We start from the raw sequence: 18,952 nt of genomic DNA, 5'->3' as shown, positions 1-18,952 counted from the left end.
TAATATATAACATGTCTTGATGCTGTGGGACAATGGTTAAGTGAAGAGGTTTGGTCCCCAAAATAACTAACAATGTTTAGATAATTTGACATTTTTTTAAATGCAAAAATATGTGAATTTCCCTATATTACATACATAAAGGGAAACTACTAAACAGTCCTAATATAACTAACAATATCTTAACATAATTAATTTCTCTTTAATCCACAAAAACAGTAAAATAAATTAATATCTTAGCATAATTTAATTTCTCTTTAATTCACAAAATCAGTAAAATGAATCTAAATGGATAATAAATACATATTAAAATAAAATATGTTCAATAGTTAAAACTATGTAATCATCTTTTATTCATCCAGAGGGCAACGGGGTTATTGGATGGTCCAGTGATAGTGATAATGTTGATGATGGCTCCCTTAAATCAAATTCAAGAACAAATTTCATTCACCGTCATTCTCTGGATATTCGATTTTGAAATGGTCCAACCCTGTCTTATTCTTTAATTCCTGGCTCCAGAAAATTATCATGAATTCTCCAAACTTATATCCTTTGTACAGAGCGGTATGCTGTTCATCAACCAGGAACGCTGCAGGGGCAATGAAGGCATCCTCCGAGGGGCCATAAAACGTAGGAATTGATATACGTGCAATAGATGCATTCGTTACTGCTTGATGTTCCACACTTCTGAATCTCCCATTGCTCACAACCTGACAAATTATTAGCATTAATAATAACATTGTCAAATTCCCTTGCTCACAACCTGACAAATTATTAGCATTAGCATTAACAATAACATTGTCAAATTTTCAGGAGGAAATAAAGTATTGGATCTGCTCTTGCTCTTGTTAAATACCTGCAGTTGATCTCCCATATTAACAATGAAAGCGTTGGGTATGGGTTCTACAGCAACCCACTTTCCATTTCTGAGTACTTGCAGACCACTGATCTCGCCTTGCATTAAAACAGTGATGCCACGTGCATCTGAATAGCGTGGTGTGCAAAGAGTAAAATCCGGTTTCGGGCATGGAGGATAGTACATTATATCCATGAGTTGGATGTGTTTTCCGAAGATTCTGTCCAACTAACTGGAATCGAGACCTAGAGCTTCAGAAAGGACAGCCAGCAGCCTTAAAATCAGAGCTGTCACCTCCACAGCGTAGTTGCCTGCGATCTCTCTCTAACAAAAACATATGCAAGATAAGTACTTGTTGCTGTTGCAATATCGTTCCTCCAGAATTTGGACTTCTTTGATTTACCCTCTATTGAATCTGGTAATTCAATCTTTGCCGAATTTTCTGAATTTTACCATTAAATCCACTCAAAATTGCATATTATGATGGTACTGATAAATTCAGCAATCTCAAAATCACCTACTATATCATAATAATTATAATCTGGCATGGTCAACTCAGACTTTGGGGTATGAGATCTGTTGTGTTGTTTTGGGTATGAAATCCGTTGTTTATGGTACAAGAGACCACTAGATCCAACCATTTAACTAAGTGCACATAGTATATACTCTGTTCCTCTGAATTTAAACATACTCTGCCCTTCTGTATACCAAAAAAATTGGATAAACCCCATTAGAGACGAGAGATCACTAGATCCAAGAGATCACTAGATCCAACCATTTAACTAAGTGTGGACATAGTATATACTCTGTTCCTCTCAATTTAAACATACTCTGCCCCATGGATTTAAACATATGGCCTTCTATATACCATATTAATATTTTCAATTTCTATTGAAAAAAATTGGATAAACTCCATGCATTATCCTACTGCCACTCCACATTAAATCACCCAGTCCGTTTGGCTGCAAATGCACACTAAATCACCCCACCCTTTTGGCTTCCAGTCATTTTCAGCTGAACTAAAAGGGAAAAGGGCTAAACCGTTGGCCGACTATTCCACTGTAACATAGGTCCCATGCTAATATTTGCAGTTTCATAAAAAAATCCATAAAAAATCACCTGTTCCGATTCCCATCATTTTAAGCTGAAAAAAGGAAGTAAAAGACCTAAATATTGACCAGGTGCTTGTTTCCCCAACCATGGGACAGGCTTTACTTCAATTCGTAGCCTATTCAAACGTTTCAGCAGTTCAACAGCTATTAATCAGACTAACAGTGTATAATTGATTGAATACCTGTAGGCTGCAGGTTTTTCAGGCCAAGAGCTGATGACTTCCTCCAAAGGATGACATGGGTGCAACAGATAATCCCTCCAGTTAAGGACTTTTTCTTTGCGAATGTTGAAGCTCGTAGCAAGCCTAACCCGCTGATTAGGGTTCTCTGAGTAGAGGCATGCTCGGTCTTCCATGGGCATTTCGAAGAATTCTTTGGCAATTTCCATCATGCTTTTCATGGTTCCTTCTGGTACGCCATGGTTCACTATCCGCACTCACTTAGATCAACCAGAAGATATGTGGCCATAAAAAAAATTAGTACATACCCTCAGATATGAAACTTGAACCAGTCACCAGATCTTATTAACACATAGACTGACATTAAAATTATAGATTAAATAATCCTGCAACTCTGAAAGTAATAGCCTCAAAAACTTCAGGAATAGAAAACTGATAAGAAATATCCTAGAATATCCATGGCAAGTGTCATATACCTACCTACATCACATAAATCTTACCATATAATTTTTTTACATTCATGGCAAACCTTGTTTTGAACTTCAAACTATACATATCGCTTAAATGTCATACATACTATTTCGTGAGACAACAGAGAAATTATTTTCGGTTGACGGAAAAACTCTCCAGTGGATGATTTGGCAATGGCATTTAACGCTGGGTACTCACACCCCTTTGCCATCCAGCTGCCGGCGCTGTCAGCTCTTAACCCCTGGCTTGGTAATTACTTTTCACCGGCTCTGTCATGTGATGGGGTACAGGCCAGGGTACACTCTGACTCCATGCTCCTCGGGCTACTCCATTCATCAACGGTGAGGATTATTCATCGCCCATCCGAGGGCTGTGCTTGGTTCGATAATTTCAATACTCATTTATCCGACAGTGTGGAGACTCTCTGTCCATTTGCACTGGTATTTGTTTCAGCTCTGCCTCTTCTCCTTCACGCCGAATGGATCAGAAGGTCTATGGGCATACCTCCGAGCTCAAAGGCTGTAGTCGACCTGGTTCTTGCAGCTATAAGTGTTCTGGTAAGGGTTTATCATTTGCAGAATATTAAGTACTCAAATTCCTTTCTCTTTGGCTATCTTTATATTTTTGTTTTTCAAGACTCTAACAGATCATTGTTTTCCTTTGTTCATCGGTCGAGGGAATATGTTAGTAGCCTCGAGATGTTACAGAGGGTCCTGGACGAAGCTCCTCAAGTCCTAGCCTTCAGCGCTGGCTACCAAGTAAGCATATTTGCAAGTTCTGGGTCGTTTGAGGTGAAGGGGTTCTTCCAGTTTTAGAGCAATCCGACCCAAGTTTTTATGTTTTCTACTTCTTAAATGTTTCAGATTTGGTTGCGAATGCTATAATGCCCGTCAGGGTTTCTCCGCAGCTCTTTCCAGGGTTAATGGGGTTTGAATCCCAGTTAATACTCTGGTCCATAGCCTTGGTTATTCTGGCGCACCACTAGACCTTTATGCCCTCGGGCCTGTTCATTTGTTTTGCTGATAAGCTGTTTAATTTACCATTGTAAAGAAGTACTATTATGGTTATAATTTCTGGGTTGAGCCCACTGTAGCTTTTCTCCAGTTTCTTGTTGAGCTAAAGACATACTCGTATTTTCCTTTTTCTGATATGGAACCTGGGTCCACTGTATATGGTAAATTTTAATAAGCATGTCGAGTTATGCCAGAACTCTTAAGGCTTCTTTCTTTGCTAGTTAAGATTTGTATTTCTTCAGGAATCTTAGATTATAAAAATTGTTCTGAAGTTTACTGAATATTTAAGTTCAAGGTTTTCGATTCCAAAGAAATACTTTTGTGTATGTTCTGCGCGTTTTTATGAATCTCTGAGTACGCAGTCTCTGGCTCGGACATTTATGGTTTAAGATTAACAGATCTTGTGACTAAGGCATATAAATTTTAAGTCTAATCTCTTATGGGTATTTGTTGTTTCCCTTGAGCGTGTAGCATTTACTTATCCTTCTGTGTTATTAATCCACTACACAGTGCTCTAGTAATGTTTTTTTTAACTGTTATCATGATTTGCTACACTATCGAATTTTAGATTGGTTACATGCATGTAAAGATATTGGTTTGGTTTTGGGTTCAAGATACATGCGGGTCTAATTGTCTCTCTGAGTTTCTTTTGGGAACTATCATAATTACCTCTCCGGTGATAGTGTTTCGAGGGTTTGAAAATGCCCTCTAGATTTTTCCTGCATTTTTCGTGTTTTGCACGTTTAAAGAAAGTGCTCTCGTATGGCCATTCTATTAATTAACTATATTGTTTCTTATCCTCTACAAGAACAGTTACATGTTAAACCTGAGTCTGCTATTTTTTTTTTGAATTCTACAAATAGTTTATTGTCAGATAACAACAGACTTCTCATGCAATTATTTCCAGTTCAAAATAAAAAAACAAAATTACTTTTACACAGAATTACTATCTCAAATATTTGTAAAGATATACGAGAGAGGACACCTATCTTTCCTCTCGAATTCCTCTGCTATTCTCTGTAGAAAAGCCTTCCACACGTCTTTTAACAGAAGTATGATACATGAAAAGGTTCACGCAACAGTTCCCCTCAAAGGTTTTCTTTACTTAGCTGGTCTTTCCAGCTGGTAAAGATCTCCTTGAAGGTTCACCCGAGCCTGGGACTCCTGCTGTCTCTCAACTGCTCGACCATGAGATTCGTCTTTCAAGACCAGAATCTCCCCCTAGCTTACTTGCTAGACAACAGTGTTTCACAAGTTACTTGCACATTGTGCAAGGCTATCTGAGCATCACCAGACTCAACCTCTTTTTCCTCTACCTATCCTTACAGCGTAGATTTTTCCTCTCCTCTCTTCCTTTTCTCTGAAAATTCTTCCAGTTAGGAGAGGTAGTTAGGGTTGCAATCACAGCAACTGTCTTCTCCCAAAACTTCCTCCTTGAGAAGTTACCAGCTCTTAAAAGAAAAACATTTCTTATCTTTAATAATAAAAACAAATATTATTAAATTTCAAACAGATAATAATATCAGATTCAGTTTGTCTTTTACCACAGTAAAACCAAATATTTACATTTTTCCCGGGGCATTACATCTCCCCCTCCTGAAATTGGACATCGTCCCGATGTCTTTTGGCCATGAACAGCCCTAGATAATCCTTTTTCATGAGCTCTTCATCTTCCCAGGTGGCCTCATCTGGCCCAAAGTGCTGCCACTGCACTTTAACCTGGGTAATGGCTCATTTCCGCAGCATTACTTCTCTCTGATCGAGGATGTTCAATGGCTCGACCAAGATTTCTCCTTCCGACTCGACCTGAAATATGCAATATCTTAAATCAGTTAAAAAAAAAAAACTCATTTAAATTGATTTACCGAAAATATTTACCTGAAGATCCTGCCAGCTAATTACATGCTTAGGGTCATAAACATATTTTTTTAACACGGAAACATGGAAGACGTTGTAGACCCGTATATGACTTGGCAGAGCGAGCTGGTATGCTACCCACCCAATTCTTGCTAAGATCTGAAAAGGTCCATAAAATCGAGGTGCCAACTCAGCGCACCCGCTCCATTGTAATGTGCTCTTTTTTGTTCGAATTCTCACATACACATGATCACCGACTTGATATTCCTTAAACTTCATTTTCCGATCAACAAAGTTCTTTTGCCTATCCTGAGCTACCTTTAGATTGGACTGTACCTTCTTAACCATTTCCTCCATTTCCTTAAGCATTTCGAGACCTAACATCAATCTGTCTTCTGGTCCACCCCAGCTTGAGGGCGTGCAACACTTCTGCCCATACAATACTTCAAATGGGCTCATTTGCAATGATGTATGATAGTCATTATTGTACGTGAACTCGACCAAGTGCAGATAATCTTCCCACTTGATTGGTTGTTGCATTACATATGCTCTTAACATGTCTTCTGCCACCTGGTTCATCCGTTCTGTTTGTCCGTCAGTCTGAGGGTGATAAGCTGTACTGAAATTCGACTAAGTTCCCAATTCTCCAAACAATGTTTTTCAAAAGACCGATGTAAATTTTACATCATGGTCTGAAATTATTGTTTTTGGTAACCCATGCAGCCTAAATATATTCTGCATAAAAAATATGGGCGATCTGCACAGCTCTGTGAGTAGATTGCACGAGTATAAAATGCGCTGATTTACTTAACTTGTCCTCCACCACCATGATGGAGTCGTTAATTTTTCTTTGACTTGGGCAAACCCGTTATGAAGTCCATAGAGATGGTTTCCCACTTTCATTCCAGAATGGGTAACGGTTGTAATAACCTCGTAGGGTGCTGGTGTTCCGCTTTAATTTGTTGGCACTCCAGACAACGTGCTAAGTATTCAGCCATATCCTTCTTCATACCCAACCAATAATATTCTTTCCGGAGTGCAGTGATCATTTTCTGATATCCCGGGTGTCCAACATAGTGACTTTTATGAAATTCATCCAAAATCAAGTTTTTAATGCTATTTTGATTGGGCACATACAGCCTTTTCTTATAATACAGCATTCCAATGGCATCCATAGCATAATCTTGCTGATTTTCCTCGTTGGTTGAGTGTTGAAATCGTTGTCCTATTTGTTGATATGTTATATCTTGTTCTGTTGCCTTTTTAATCATTTCTTCGAAGGTGTTTTTCCCTTCGCTACAAGAAATCTCATATAGACATTGCAGTTTTCAACTTAAAGCGTCCGCCACCCAGTTCTCTTTCCCTTTTAAATGTTTGATCTCGAAACCAAAACCACTTAGGAAATCCACCCACCGTGCTTGCCTAGCATTTAAGGTGGGCTGGCTAAAATAACTAGTCAGACTGTGGTGGTCTGTCAATAATAAAAAATTTCTTCCCATAAGATAATGTCGCCACATTTTTAAAGCATGAATGACAACTACCAACTCCAGATCATAAGCAGAGTATTTCTGCTCATGCTCTTTTAATTTTCTTGACTCGTAAACAATTACCTTCCCTTCTTGTATTAACACGCCTCCGACCCCTTCCTTACTTGCGTCCGTGCACACCACATAATCTTTACTAGAATCGGCTATGTTTAGAATGGGTGCGGTGGTGAGCAGATGTTTAAGTTGCTCAAAACTTTTTTGGCATTCTGGGGTCCATTTAAAGGTTCTTCCCTTTTTCTGTAAGGAAGTGATAGGATAATATACTCTCGAAAATCCTTCTACAAACTGTTTCGAAACGTCGATGCATAAAACAACAGAATGCGATGGATCTGGAAGATATAACCACACTTAATATTATTTGTTTTTATTATTGAAGATAAGAAATGTTTTTCTTTTAAGAGCTGGTAACTTCTCAAGGAGGAAGTTTTGGGAAAAGACAATTGTTGTGATTGCAACCCTAACTACCTCCCCTAACTGGAAGAGTTTCCAGAGAAAAGGAAGAGGGGAGGAAAAATTTGTGCTGTAAGGACAGGCAAAGGAAAAAGAGGCTAAGTCTGGTGATGATCAGATAGCTTTTCACAATGTGCAAGTAACTTGCAAAACACTGTTGTCTAGCAAATAAGCTAGGGGGGAGATTCTGGTCCTAAAAGACAAATCTCATGGTCGGGTGGTTGAGAGACAGCAGGAGTCCCAGTGTAAGGACCTACGGTGCAAAGACATAACCGACGTGCGAAGTGCGACTCGGTTGGAGCGAACGAGTTAACAAAATGGCAGAGCGAACACTTGATGCGTGCGTGCGAAAGTGAAGGAGCGAGTCATGTATTTATATAGAACGAGCTGGGCGTTCGTTCGAACAAAGCCGACCCCATGAAGATTGTAATTCGGGCGTTGGTCGATGGGCCGACCAACCGAATAGGCAAAGAAAGGCGTCGGCTGGACAATAGAAGTGCAGGTCGGCCAAGGGTGGCACGACCGCCCATGAAGGGTATATATTGTTGGAGTGTTGGAGCATTTGGTATCAAGCAATTCGAACACAGTCTTTCGGTGATCAAGGAGAAGTGTGAGGAAGTGTCTAGCCGCAGCAAGGAGGCGCAGTTCTAATGCGCCCGCCCTTGGGCAACACCACACAGAGATAGCGCGTAGACTTGGGCGAACGATGAGGGCGCGGGTGAAGGCGCCCGCCGTTCGGTGAAGGAGCACGGGTGGTGACTCGGGTGAGGTCGCACGCCCGTCGTGCAAGAGGAAATGCGGTGGTGACTCAGGCGACTCGGGTGAGGTCGCCCGCCCGTCGTGAAAGGAGAAACACGGTGGTGACTCAGGTGACTCGGGTGAGGTCGCCCGCCCGTCGTGCAAGGTGAACGAAGTTCGATTGAGGAGTGCGGTTGGCAGCTCGTGTGAGGGCGTGCCCGCCCAGCTCGGGCAAGGAACTCGTTTGGCACATGAAGGTGTCGCATATTTGTAAAACTGGCTAAGTATGAAACTTGGTGTTTCCCAAGTATACTTGTAAACATTGTAAAGTTGAATAATATATTGAATTTGAGCAGACTCATTGTTCAGGGAGTTGCCCCTCCCTTTCTACTGTGCAATTGTGTTCTTCATGTATAATTGCTGATGATAATGAATGTGTATGGGTGTTCATTGGTATAAAGGAACATTAATAATACTTGGTTGCAAAAAACAAACTAAGTAGACTAATGGTTAGGCATAGTCCATGAACATAAGTATTGGTGAAAAGAAAGTGTTCGGTGATGTCGCACCTTGCCAAGTACGATTGAAAGACTACCGTAGGCCTGGGGGCGTGACAGGTGGTATCAAAGCGATAATTAGGAAGCTGATCGGGTTGACGATGAAGTGTTGATCCCATTGCACTATCGTGACAGTTGGTATCAGAGCAGGTTCACAGTGGGTGAAGTCGATGTATTGAAGCTGATTCAAGATTGAAGAAGCTTGACAATTGGTGACAGTGGAAGCAAGTACTTGCAAGTGAAGGAAGTTGGTTTCACATACAAGTGGAACAAGGGCTGGTTCATGTTTTGCAGGGAACCTAAAGAAGGCTGAAAGGCAAAGATGGTGGATGAACCTATGACAGGTGAATCTAGCCATAATGCAGGTGAAGTCTTCCGGCAAAAAGTGTTGGAACAAATGAGTCAATGGAGTTCTAACTAGGTTTCGATGAAGGCTGAGAACATGAAGATTCGGGAAGGTTGTTCGGAACTAAGGAAGAAACTTGAAGAACTCAAAAGCCAATGTGGAAGTACGATAGATGGTGAACTCAAGGAACTTGATGAGGAGATCCGACAAAGTGGTCTTGGTCTTCAAGAGCTCTTGGATGAAAGAGCCCGATTAAGGAAGAAAAGTGCCATGGTGGAAGCCAAAGTCAAGCAAATTGAGGAAAAGATAAAGAAAAAGCTTCTTGGTAAGAAGGTTGTTGTAATTGAGCAAGAAGAGCTCAACTACATTGACAGGCTAGAAACTCACTACCGAGACAATCCAGAGGATGTTCGGAAGCTTAGTTCTATGAAGGTAGTCAATGGACACTTGGTTGGTGCATTTGAGCAGAATGCGATGGAGGACAAGCTTGATAGGAATCAAGCTAGACCAGGATTGAGTTGCTTAAAAGAGCCAAGCAAGGAAGTGAAGTACCTTAGGAGGAATGTCAAGTTGGAGCACAAGCCAATTGACACTTCTGAGGCTGAATTCTTAAAGAAGGTTGTTGATGTAAGACACAAGATAAAGCCGACAGAAGGAGGTGATGCCTTGAAGCTGAGTTTTGTGCAGGTGACCGTGAAAGGCAAGAGATTTGCAGCTTTGGTGGATACAGGGGCTACTCATAGCTTCTTAAGCAGGAAAGCAGCAAAGTCTTTTGGGAAGAAAGCAAAAATGGAGAGAGAATTGAGTGCTTTCAAAGCAGTCAACTCTACCATGAAAGCTGTTATTGGTGTGATGGAAAACACTCAGGTGAGAGTGGGATCGTGGTTTGGAAAGTTGGACTTGAAGATTGTGGACATAGATGATCATTCTATGGTGTTGGGGCAAGATTTCATGAGGCTTGCACAAGCCATACCAATGGTGGACCGGGACATTCTCTTGATCACAGCTAAGGGAAGAACCATGATGGTACCGATGAATAGAAGGAGTTGCTTGGGATATAGACCAAGGATGAATTCTATGACTTTGTATCCCACAAATCCGAATGTGAAGCATGAGGATGTGGAGCAAAGAGGACTTGGGAGTATCACTCAAACAACAAAGGAAGGGAAGTTGATTGACTTCGTTGCAAGAGCGAGGAAGAATGAAGTAAGTGGGAGATCAATCTCACGAACCTTGAGGCACTTGACAGAGACATCTTCTATTAATGATCTTCACAATGGAGTTGCAGAAGAAGGGAGTCCGAGTACTACTTCAGAAGCAGTGGTTGGAGAGGATTATGAAGGTAGAGATCCTGCTAGTATAGTGGATTTTTGCAAGTATGCTATGGGCATATATGACTTTCAGTTAACGAAAGACAAGCTTGGTGAGTTTGGGTGTACATGTGAGGAGATTGAGGCTGTGCACAGATACTTGAGGACACAACATCAATCTGATACATGAGTGGATAAGAGTCAAGTAGGAAACTTCCTGCCCTCCTTTCTCTATAGACAACCTTGGAGATGGGTTGATGCAGAGACCTTGATTGGAAGGGGCTGCACCACCTTAGCAAGGGGCCTTGGGAGGAGGCTTCTTTATGACAGATTGCAGACTTGGATGCAGATGGCCAGATGTTGGGATGGAGTCTACATGGGTTGGACATCATGGACAGCTAGAGTCATGGACATCAGGTTGGAGACATGGAGCATAACAGTTATGCAGGGACATTATGCAAGAGCATGTGTAGAGGTGTCATTCATGGACATTCTATGGGGAGTGCCGAAGCAAGGAATGTTGTGCAGATGCTGTTGTGACATGGAGATGTATGAGCCAGTGGGGAGGTTGTACACTCTTGTGCAACACGACCATGGGCTGAACATGTTGCAGATGGGATGGAGATTCCATGGACCTGAGCATGGGGATTGGACAGATTCTTGAGGAGTCTGAGATGTAGCAGAAGTCAGGGAAAAACTGATGGTGGCATAAGGATGTGCATTCTTGTGGTTTGGGCGTATGGTTTGATTAGCTACGCAACTAGTTCGAGTCATGAGGGGTACCAGTGTACAGAGAGATGTTACTGTCGAGACTACATGTTGGCACATGACAAAAGTGTGTTGGCATCTAATGAAAGACTACAGGATGAGGACGAGACATGATGGAGATGATAGTTCTACATATGTTGCAGGGATGTTTGTAGTATGTGGAGGAGTTGATATCATGGATAAGACTGTTCGGATATAAAAATCTTGATAACAAGATGGTTACCAAGGTGGCATGATTGTTGAGGACGACAATGACTTCAGGTGGAGGAGAATGTAAGGACCTGCGGTCCAAGACATAACCGTCATGCGAAGTGCGACTCGGTTGGAGTGAACGAGTTAACAAAATGGCAGAGTGAACACTTGACGCGTGCATGCAAAAGTGAAGGAGCGGGTCATGTATTTATATATAATGAGCTGAGCGTTCGTTCGAACAAAGCCAACCCCATGAAGATTGTAATTCAGGCGTTGGTTGATGGGCCGACCAACCGAATAGGCAAAGAAAGGCGTCGGTTGGACAATAGAAGTGCAAGTCAACCAAGCGTGGCACGACCGCCCATGAAGGGTATATATTGCTGGAGCATTGGAGCATTTGGCATCAAGCAATTCGAACGCCGCCGTCTTTCGGTGATCAAGGCGAAGTGCGAGGAAGTGTCTAACCGCAGCAAGGAGGCGCAGTTCTAATGCGCCCGCTCTTGGGCAGCACCACACAGAGATAGCACGCAGACTTGGGCGAAGGACGAGGGCGCAGGTGAAAGCGCCCGCCGTTCGGTGAAGGAGCGCGGGTGGTGACTTGGGTGAAGGCACGCCCGCCCAGCTCGGGCAAGGAACTCGGTTGGCACACGAAGGTGTTGCCTATTTGTAAAATTGGCTAAGTATGGAACTTGGTTTTTCCCAAGTATACTTGTAAACATTGTAAAGTTGAATAATATATTGAATTCGGGCAAACTCATTGTTCAAGGAGTTGCCCCTCCCTTTATACTGTACAATTGTGTTCTTCATGTAAAATCACTGATGATAATGAATGTGTATGGGTGTTTATTGGTATAAAGGAACATTAATAATACTTGGTTGTGAAAAAAAAACTAAATAGACTAATGGTTAGGCGTAATCCATGAGCATAAGTATTGGTGAAAAGAAAGTGTTCGGTGGTGCCGTACCTCGCCAAGTATGGTTGAAAGACTACCGTAGGCCTGGGGGCATGACACCCAGGCTTGGGTGAACCTTCAAGGAGATCTTTACCAGCTGGAAAGACCAGGTAAGTAAAGAAAACCTCTGAGGGAAACTGCTGTGTGAACTTTTTCATGTATCATACTTTTGTTAAAAGAGGTGCGGAAGGCTTTTCTACAGAGAATAGCAGAGGAATCCGAGAGGAAAGATGGGTGTCCTCTCTCGTATATCTTTACAAATATTTGAGATAGTAATTCTCTGTAAAAGTAATTTTTTTTGAACTGGAAATAATTGCTTGAGAAGTCTGTTGTTATCTGACAATAAACTATTTGTAGAATTCAAAAAAAAAATAGCAGACTCAGGTTTAACATGAAACTATTCTTGTAGAGGATAAAAAACAATATAATTAATTAACAGAATGACCATACGAGAGCACTTTCTTTAAACGTGCAAAACACAAAAAATGCAGGGAAAATCTAAAGGGCATTTTCAAACCCTTGGAACACTATCACCGGAGAGGTAATTATGATAGTTCCCAAAAGAAACTCAAAGAGACAAGCAGACCCGCATGTATCTCGAACCCAAAACCAAACCGGTATCTTTACATGCATGTAACCAATCTAAAATTCGATAGTGTAGCGAATCATGATAACAGCTAAAAAAACATAAACAGAGCACTGTGTAGCGGATTAATAACACAGAAGGATAAGTAAATACTACACGCTCAAGGGAAACAGCAAATACCCATAAGAGATTAGACTTAAAATTTATATGCCTTAATCACAAGATCTGTTAATCTTAAACCATAAATGTACAAGCCAGAGACTGCGTACTCAGAGATTCATAAAAATGCGCAGAACATACACAAAAGTATTTCTTTGGAATTGAAAACCTTGAACTTAAATATTCAGTAAACTTTAGAACAATTTTTATAATCTAAGATTCCTGTAAAAATACAAATCATAACTAGCAAAGAAAGAAGCCTTAAGAGTTCTGGCATAACTCGGCATGCTTATTAAAATTTACCATATACAGTGGACCCAAGTTCCATATCAGAAAAATGGAAAATATGAGTATGTCTTTAGCTCAACAAGAAACTAGAGAAAAGCTACAGTGGGCTCAACTCAGACATTATAACCATAACAGTACTTCTTTACAATGGTAAATTAAACAGCGTGTCAACAAAACAAATGCACAGGCCCAAGGGCATAAAGGTCTGGTGGTGCGCGAGAGTAACCAAGGCTATGGACCAGAGTATTAACCGGGATTCAAACCCCATTAACACTGGAAAGAGCCGCAGAGAAACCCTGACGGGCATTATAGCATTCACACCCAAATCTGAAACATTTAAGAAGCAGAAAACATAAAAACTTGGGTCGGATGGCTCTAAAACTAGAAGAACCCCTTCAACTCAAACGACCCAGAACTTGCAAATATGCTTACCCAGTAGCCAGCGCTGAAGGGTAGGACCTGAAGAGCTTCGTCCAGGACCCTCTGTAACATCTCGAGGCCGCTTACATATTCCCTCGACCGATGAACAAAGAAAAACAATGATCTGTTAGAGTCTTGAAAAACAAAAAAATAAAGATAGCCAGAGAGAAAGGAATTCGAGTACTTAAGATTCTGCAAATAAACTCTTACCAGAACGCTTACAGCTGCAAGAACCAGGTCGACTACAGCCTTTGAGCTCGGAGGTATGCCCATAAATCTTATGATCCATTCGGCGCAAAGGAGAAGAGGCGGAGCTGAAACAAACACCAGTGCAAATGGACAGAGAGTTTCCACACTGTCGGATAAACGAGTATTGAAGGATGATGTACCTGGAAAAAGCCATCTTCCTCGCACGCATGGCGGATTTCTTCAACTACCCTTGTTCTGTTAGGGCCTTCGAGGTCCTGGAGATCCACCACCGGAATGCTCTCAGAGTAAGACACCTCAGACAGGTGGGGGCGTTCACTGGGAGGCAGGATATATTTATCTTGAACTTGAAGATGATTTATTCCATTGGACAGCAGTTTTTCGACAGCATTCACATCCTAGGTCAGCACATCTTCCATTGTAGACGGCATATTTCTTTCTCGAGTGCTGTAAAATTGGCAGTGGCACCTACCTATTGCTGTGCAAAACTAAGGTTCGATTCGCAGACCAGAAATAAGATATCGGATGATGGGCAAAAGAAGAGTGAACATTTAAGTGCGTGCGTGCAGATCTCTGCAAATGAATTGAAAAAACATCCCCATGTTAAAGTTTTCAATATACACTATACAGTTTAAAAGAGAGTATGAATTACGTTTAATAAATAGCAAAAGAATTTAAAAGAAGAATTATAAATTCTGATTATGTCGTTCAAATTCACGGCAAGAGTCAATTGGCATCATTTTCAATTTTCTGAGTCCGCTACGCATGGCTGTAGCGGTGCACAAGTTAGTTGTATTTTTATTTGCCTCCACCTTGCCGTGAATAATATCGGTTTAAACTTTAAACCGGAAAAGAAAGAAAGAAATAAATAAATTGTGTTTAAGAAACAAATTATTTTTAAGTTAGGCTGTATTATTATTTGCTTTCATATTGCGGTGAATTATATCGATTTATGGACAGATTACTTTTTCATTTGATTTTTGTATTAATTTTTTGTTGTGAAATTTCACAATAAGTGTTTCTAGTTTTTTTTGGAATAATTTATTTAAAAGTTAGTTGCCAGAATATTTTCGTCACTGTCTCTACTATTTTGAAAGCTTCATATTCTAAAATAAAAAAACTTTTTTGTTTCCACTTTTCCACAAAAACAATGATGGAAAACCACTATTACATTTGCATCCATAGAAATGCAACTAAGATTAGGTTTTATAATCCATAGTAATATACAGCTTGAGTGGGCCTAATGGTTAAGAACATGTGTTTCCTCCTAAGAGGTCACAGGGTCAAAACCAGAGGGGGTAGAGTATGTATGCCTTCGTAGACTTAGCAGTGAAATCGTTGTGCGGTGGTGGGTCCCTTGTCCCACAAACAAGGGGGTTTCATACACCAATTTGATGTCTGGCTTGGCTGTGACCTTAAAAATGGATAAATACAGCTTGAGTGCGCCTAATGGTTAAGAGCATGTGTTTCCTCTTAAGAGGTCACAGGTTCAAAACCAGAGGGGGGTAGAGTATGTATGCTTTTGTAGACCAAACAAGGGGGTTTCATACACCAATTTGGTCTCTGGCTTGGCTGTAAAAATGGATAAATACAGCTTGAGTGGGCCTAATGGTTAAGAGCATGTGTTTCTAGGTCCCTTGTCCCACAAACAAGGGGGTCTCATAAACCAATTTGGTGTCTGGCTTAGCTGTGACCTTAAAAATGGATAAATACAGCTTGAGTGCGCCTAATGGTTAAGAGCATGTGTTTCCTCCTAAGAGGTCACAAGTTCAAAACCAGAGGGGGGGTAGAGTATGTATGCTTTCGTAGACCAAACAAGGGGGTCTCATACACCAATTTGGTGTCTGGCTTTGCTGTAAAAAAGGATAAATACAGCTTGAGTGGGCCTAATGGTTAAGAGCATGTGTTTTCTCCTAAGAGGTCATAGGTTCGGGGGGTGGTTAGAGTATGTATCCCTGGGTGGTTAGAGTATGTATGCCTTCATAGACTCAAATCGCTGAAATTTATTTAGTACAATTAATTTTTTTGTTTTGTAATATTCTATCGGATTTTAAAAAAATATCAATTTAAAATGTGTAATTTGCAAAATTTTAATATTCTTATCATTTTTCGAAATGTTAAGTTTATCTATATATTCAAAAAAACATATCTTAAATAAAAATAAATTACAATTCTGTAGTTCAATAATCAAATAATACATAATTATCTATTATTAATAAATAAATAAATTAAAGTTCAACAAATTACTAATAATTAACACTAATAATTAACCTATCACATTTTATTTTAGTAGTAGGTAAATATAATTCATTATAAGCCTATAGCAAAAACATAATGTGATGTTTGAAAGCATGTATCCCATTACCAAATGCACATCTTATAAAATATTTCACATCAATAAATGCAAGTAGCATAAAATAAAATTAATGTAATATTAAATAAATGGATAAGAAAGAAAATAAAATAAATATTTTAATATTATTTAAAATTATCTAGTATTATGGATATGAGGGATGAAATAATTTTATTTAAATATTATTAAAAAAAATAATTACAATATTTGAGAGCAACATTACCAAATAGATGTCTTACAACAAATTTCACATTATCACATATATGAATAGAAAGAATAATAACATAATTTTAATATTAATTAAAACAATAGATTATTATAAAATTTTAATAAAAAATAATAAGGAAATTGAGAATATTTTATTGTCTTTTTTGTTTTTTTTTTTTCAGTACAAAAAAAGCAGTTTTTATATTTATATAGAGAATCTGATATGCATGAAGCAGATAGGTAAAATGATTAGAGCACTGCTGAGTCTGAAAAAATACTTACATGGAGAGATGTAAGTAGAAATATGTAACAAAACAGACAATATCCGTCCATAGACACATGGATGACCATTCGGTCCATATAGATAAAACAACCCCATCAAAATGAGAAGATCAAGAAGGTAATAGACAAACATACCTTTTGTGAAAGAGCTAGAGACATTGAGCAAAGGAAAATATTATCAAGCTGGATTGAGATTGAAAAATTAAAAAGATAGCTAATATATGTGTAAATTATTTTTAATTTTTTAAATATAATAATGTATATATTAATTTATATAATTTTTTTTTGAAAGTTAGTTTAATTGGTCAAATTCGCATTTTTGTTAATGGAAAGTCCTAGTTAAAAAATTATATAATATTTAATTGTTAAATATATATATTTTTTCATTTATAAAAAAATATTAATTATAAATTTGTTTTGTTTAAAAATTTAGATTTTTTTTTTATATAATTAAATGTTATTATTTTTTTATAGCATTTTAATATTTTGTAAATATTATTTTGTTGGCTAATGATGCGTGTGATTTGGAAATAATTCTATCTAGATCATATTAAACCTTAATATAATTAAATGTTATTATTTTTCATAGTATTTTAATATTTTGTAAAAATTATTTTGTTTGCTAGTGATGTGTGTGCTTCATAAATTATTCTATCCAGATCATATTAAACCTTAATATAATTAAAGGTTATTATTTTTCTTAGTATTTTAATATTTTGCAAGTATTATTTTGTTTGCTAGTGATGTGTGCGATTCAGAAATAATTCTATTTGGATCATATTAAACCTTAATATAGTCACATATTTTATACTAATTACTTATTATTCCCGCTTTAGGCAAAGGATATTGCATTGAGTTTTGGGTCAAAACCATATTAGCTTAGGTTTGACCAATTTTGCAAAATCTCTATAGTTAAACATTACAAATTGAAATTTATTATTTAAAAAAATAATTTAATGTATTTGTCTAGTTGAATATTAAATTGAACATGTTATTGTTAATTACCTCGTTTAATGAACCTTTACAGTAATGATAATGCACTTATAATCATTTCATAAAATCTTATTCTATTATATTTTCTTAATAACTATTAATCCTAAAAAATATTAATAATTCACCGCTAGCCTAACAACCTACAGTATTTAATGCCTTTATATCATAATATTAAATAATTAATTCATTTTAATATAAAGCACAATATCGTCTTATCCCAGCCTAATAAGCTCTAAAATCAAATAACTCAATAAATCTTATTAAATTAGGATGAAATGACAAATTAATTAAACACATATCCCTCTATTTGGAGAAGAGCAACTATTTTACAGGATAAAAGACTATTTTATACATAAAAAAATAGTCTCACGTCTTAATCATTACCAAAATCCAGATAAAGTTAAATCAACCGAAGTATATCAAATAACTCAATAGATCCTATTAAATTGCGAAAAAAAATGACAAATTAATTAAACTATATATCTTTTTTTGTAAATCAGCAGTTTTATATTAATTCATAAAATACATAGGATACAAAAGGGTCTGCACACACATACAAAGCCAAAACCTTAACACATGCTCAAAAAGACTATAAGCAGCTGAAATTTCATCTACTGAACCCCAGGCTGACCATGCAGGGCTGCCTAAAGAGGGGTAAAACACAGAAGAATAGATCTTCACCCTAGGCTGTTAGACAGTAGTACCAAAAGGAAAGACAGAGGCCAGGAGGACCTCTACAGCTACATGATACCAGGAACATAGAAGCCAGGAACATAACATACCAAAACCAAAAAAGATATCATGAACAGAGAAGCCACTACAGCTTTAAGATCACATAGTTTGTACTGGGAGCATCAGGGCCGACCGATGCAGTCGTTTTCTCAGGCTGCGAAATCCTCTGTGGAGTGGGGCGCTTCACCTGACTGGTGTCGGTTGCCTCCTCCATCACCTCCATCGCCACCATGGATCCCTGACGCATGGAGAGCCTAAGAAGACTTATGAGGACACTTAGTTTTTGCGAAAGGACTCTGACTTCTTGAGTCAGGGCACTGAAATTGAATTCCATGGCATCAAGCTTAGCCAAATTCTCAGCTGAAACTAGAGAGATGAC

The 18,952-nt window shown here is 38.7% G+C and overlaps 1 protein-coding gene and 1 pseudogene across 3 annotated transcripts; both read right to left on the bottom strand.

Moving 5' to 3' along the window:
- Window positions 1-276: 276 nt before the first annotated feature.
- On the bottom strand, window positions 277-14,807 carry LOC149148175 (protein DMR6-LIKE OXYGENASE 1-like; annotated as a pseudogene). The gene is made up of 5 exons (XR_016263633.1): window positions 14,189-14,807; window positions 7,685-7,688; window positions 2,148-2,391; window positions 854-1,175; window positions 277-707 (listed from the first exon to the last, which is right to left on the bottom strand). The product of XR_016263633.1 is annotated as a protein DMR6-LIKE OXYGENASE 1-like (transcript).
- On the bottom strand, window positions 10,646-14,191 carry LOC149148176 (uncharacterized). 2 transcript variants are annotated; one of them, XM_089445597.1, is made up of 3 exons: window positions 14,010-14,191; window positions 13,812-13,893; window positions 10,646-13,706 (listed from the first exon to the last, which is right to left on the bottom strand). In XM_089445597.1, exons 1-3 carry the CDS (start codon window positions 14,070-14,072, stop codon window positions 13,522-13,524), a joined length of 330 nt encoding a protein of 109 aa, XP_089301723.1. In that variant the 5' UTR covers window positions 14,073-14,191; the 3' UTR covers window positions 10,646-13,521. The 2 variants fall into 2 exon arrangements, with proteins under 2 accessions (XP_089301723.1, XP_089301724.1); XM_089445598.1 differs by having other exon boundaries at window positions 10,647-13,706; window positions 13,812-13,881.
- Window positions 14,808-18,952: the final 4,145 nt, after the last annotated feature.

This window comes from Pinus tabuliformis, chromosome 9, assembly GCF_031772625.1.
Source record: "Pinus tabuliformis cultivar Carrire ecotype Pingquan chromosome 9, CPIR1, whole genome shotgun sequence".
NCBI classification, from domain to species: Eukaryota; Viridiplantae; Streptophyta; class Pinopsida; order Pinales; family Pinaceae; genus Pinus; species Pinus tabuliformis.
The sequence above is the reverse complement of the archived record's forward strand: the minus strand, read 5'-3'. Positions and strand labels throughout refer to the sequence as shown.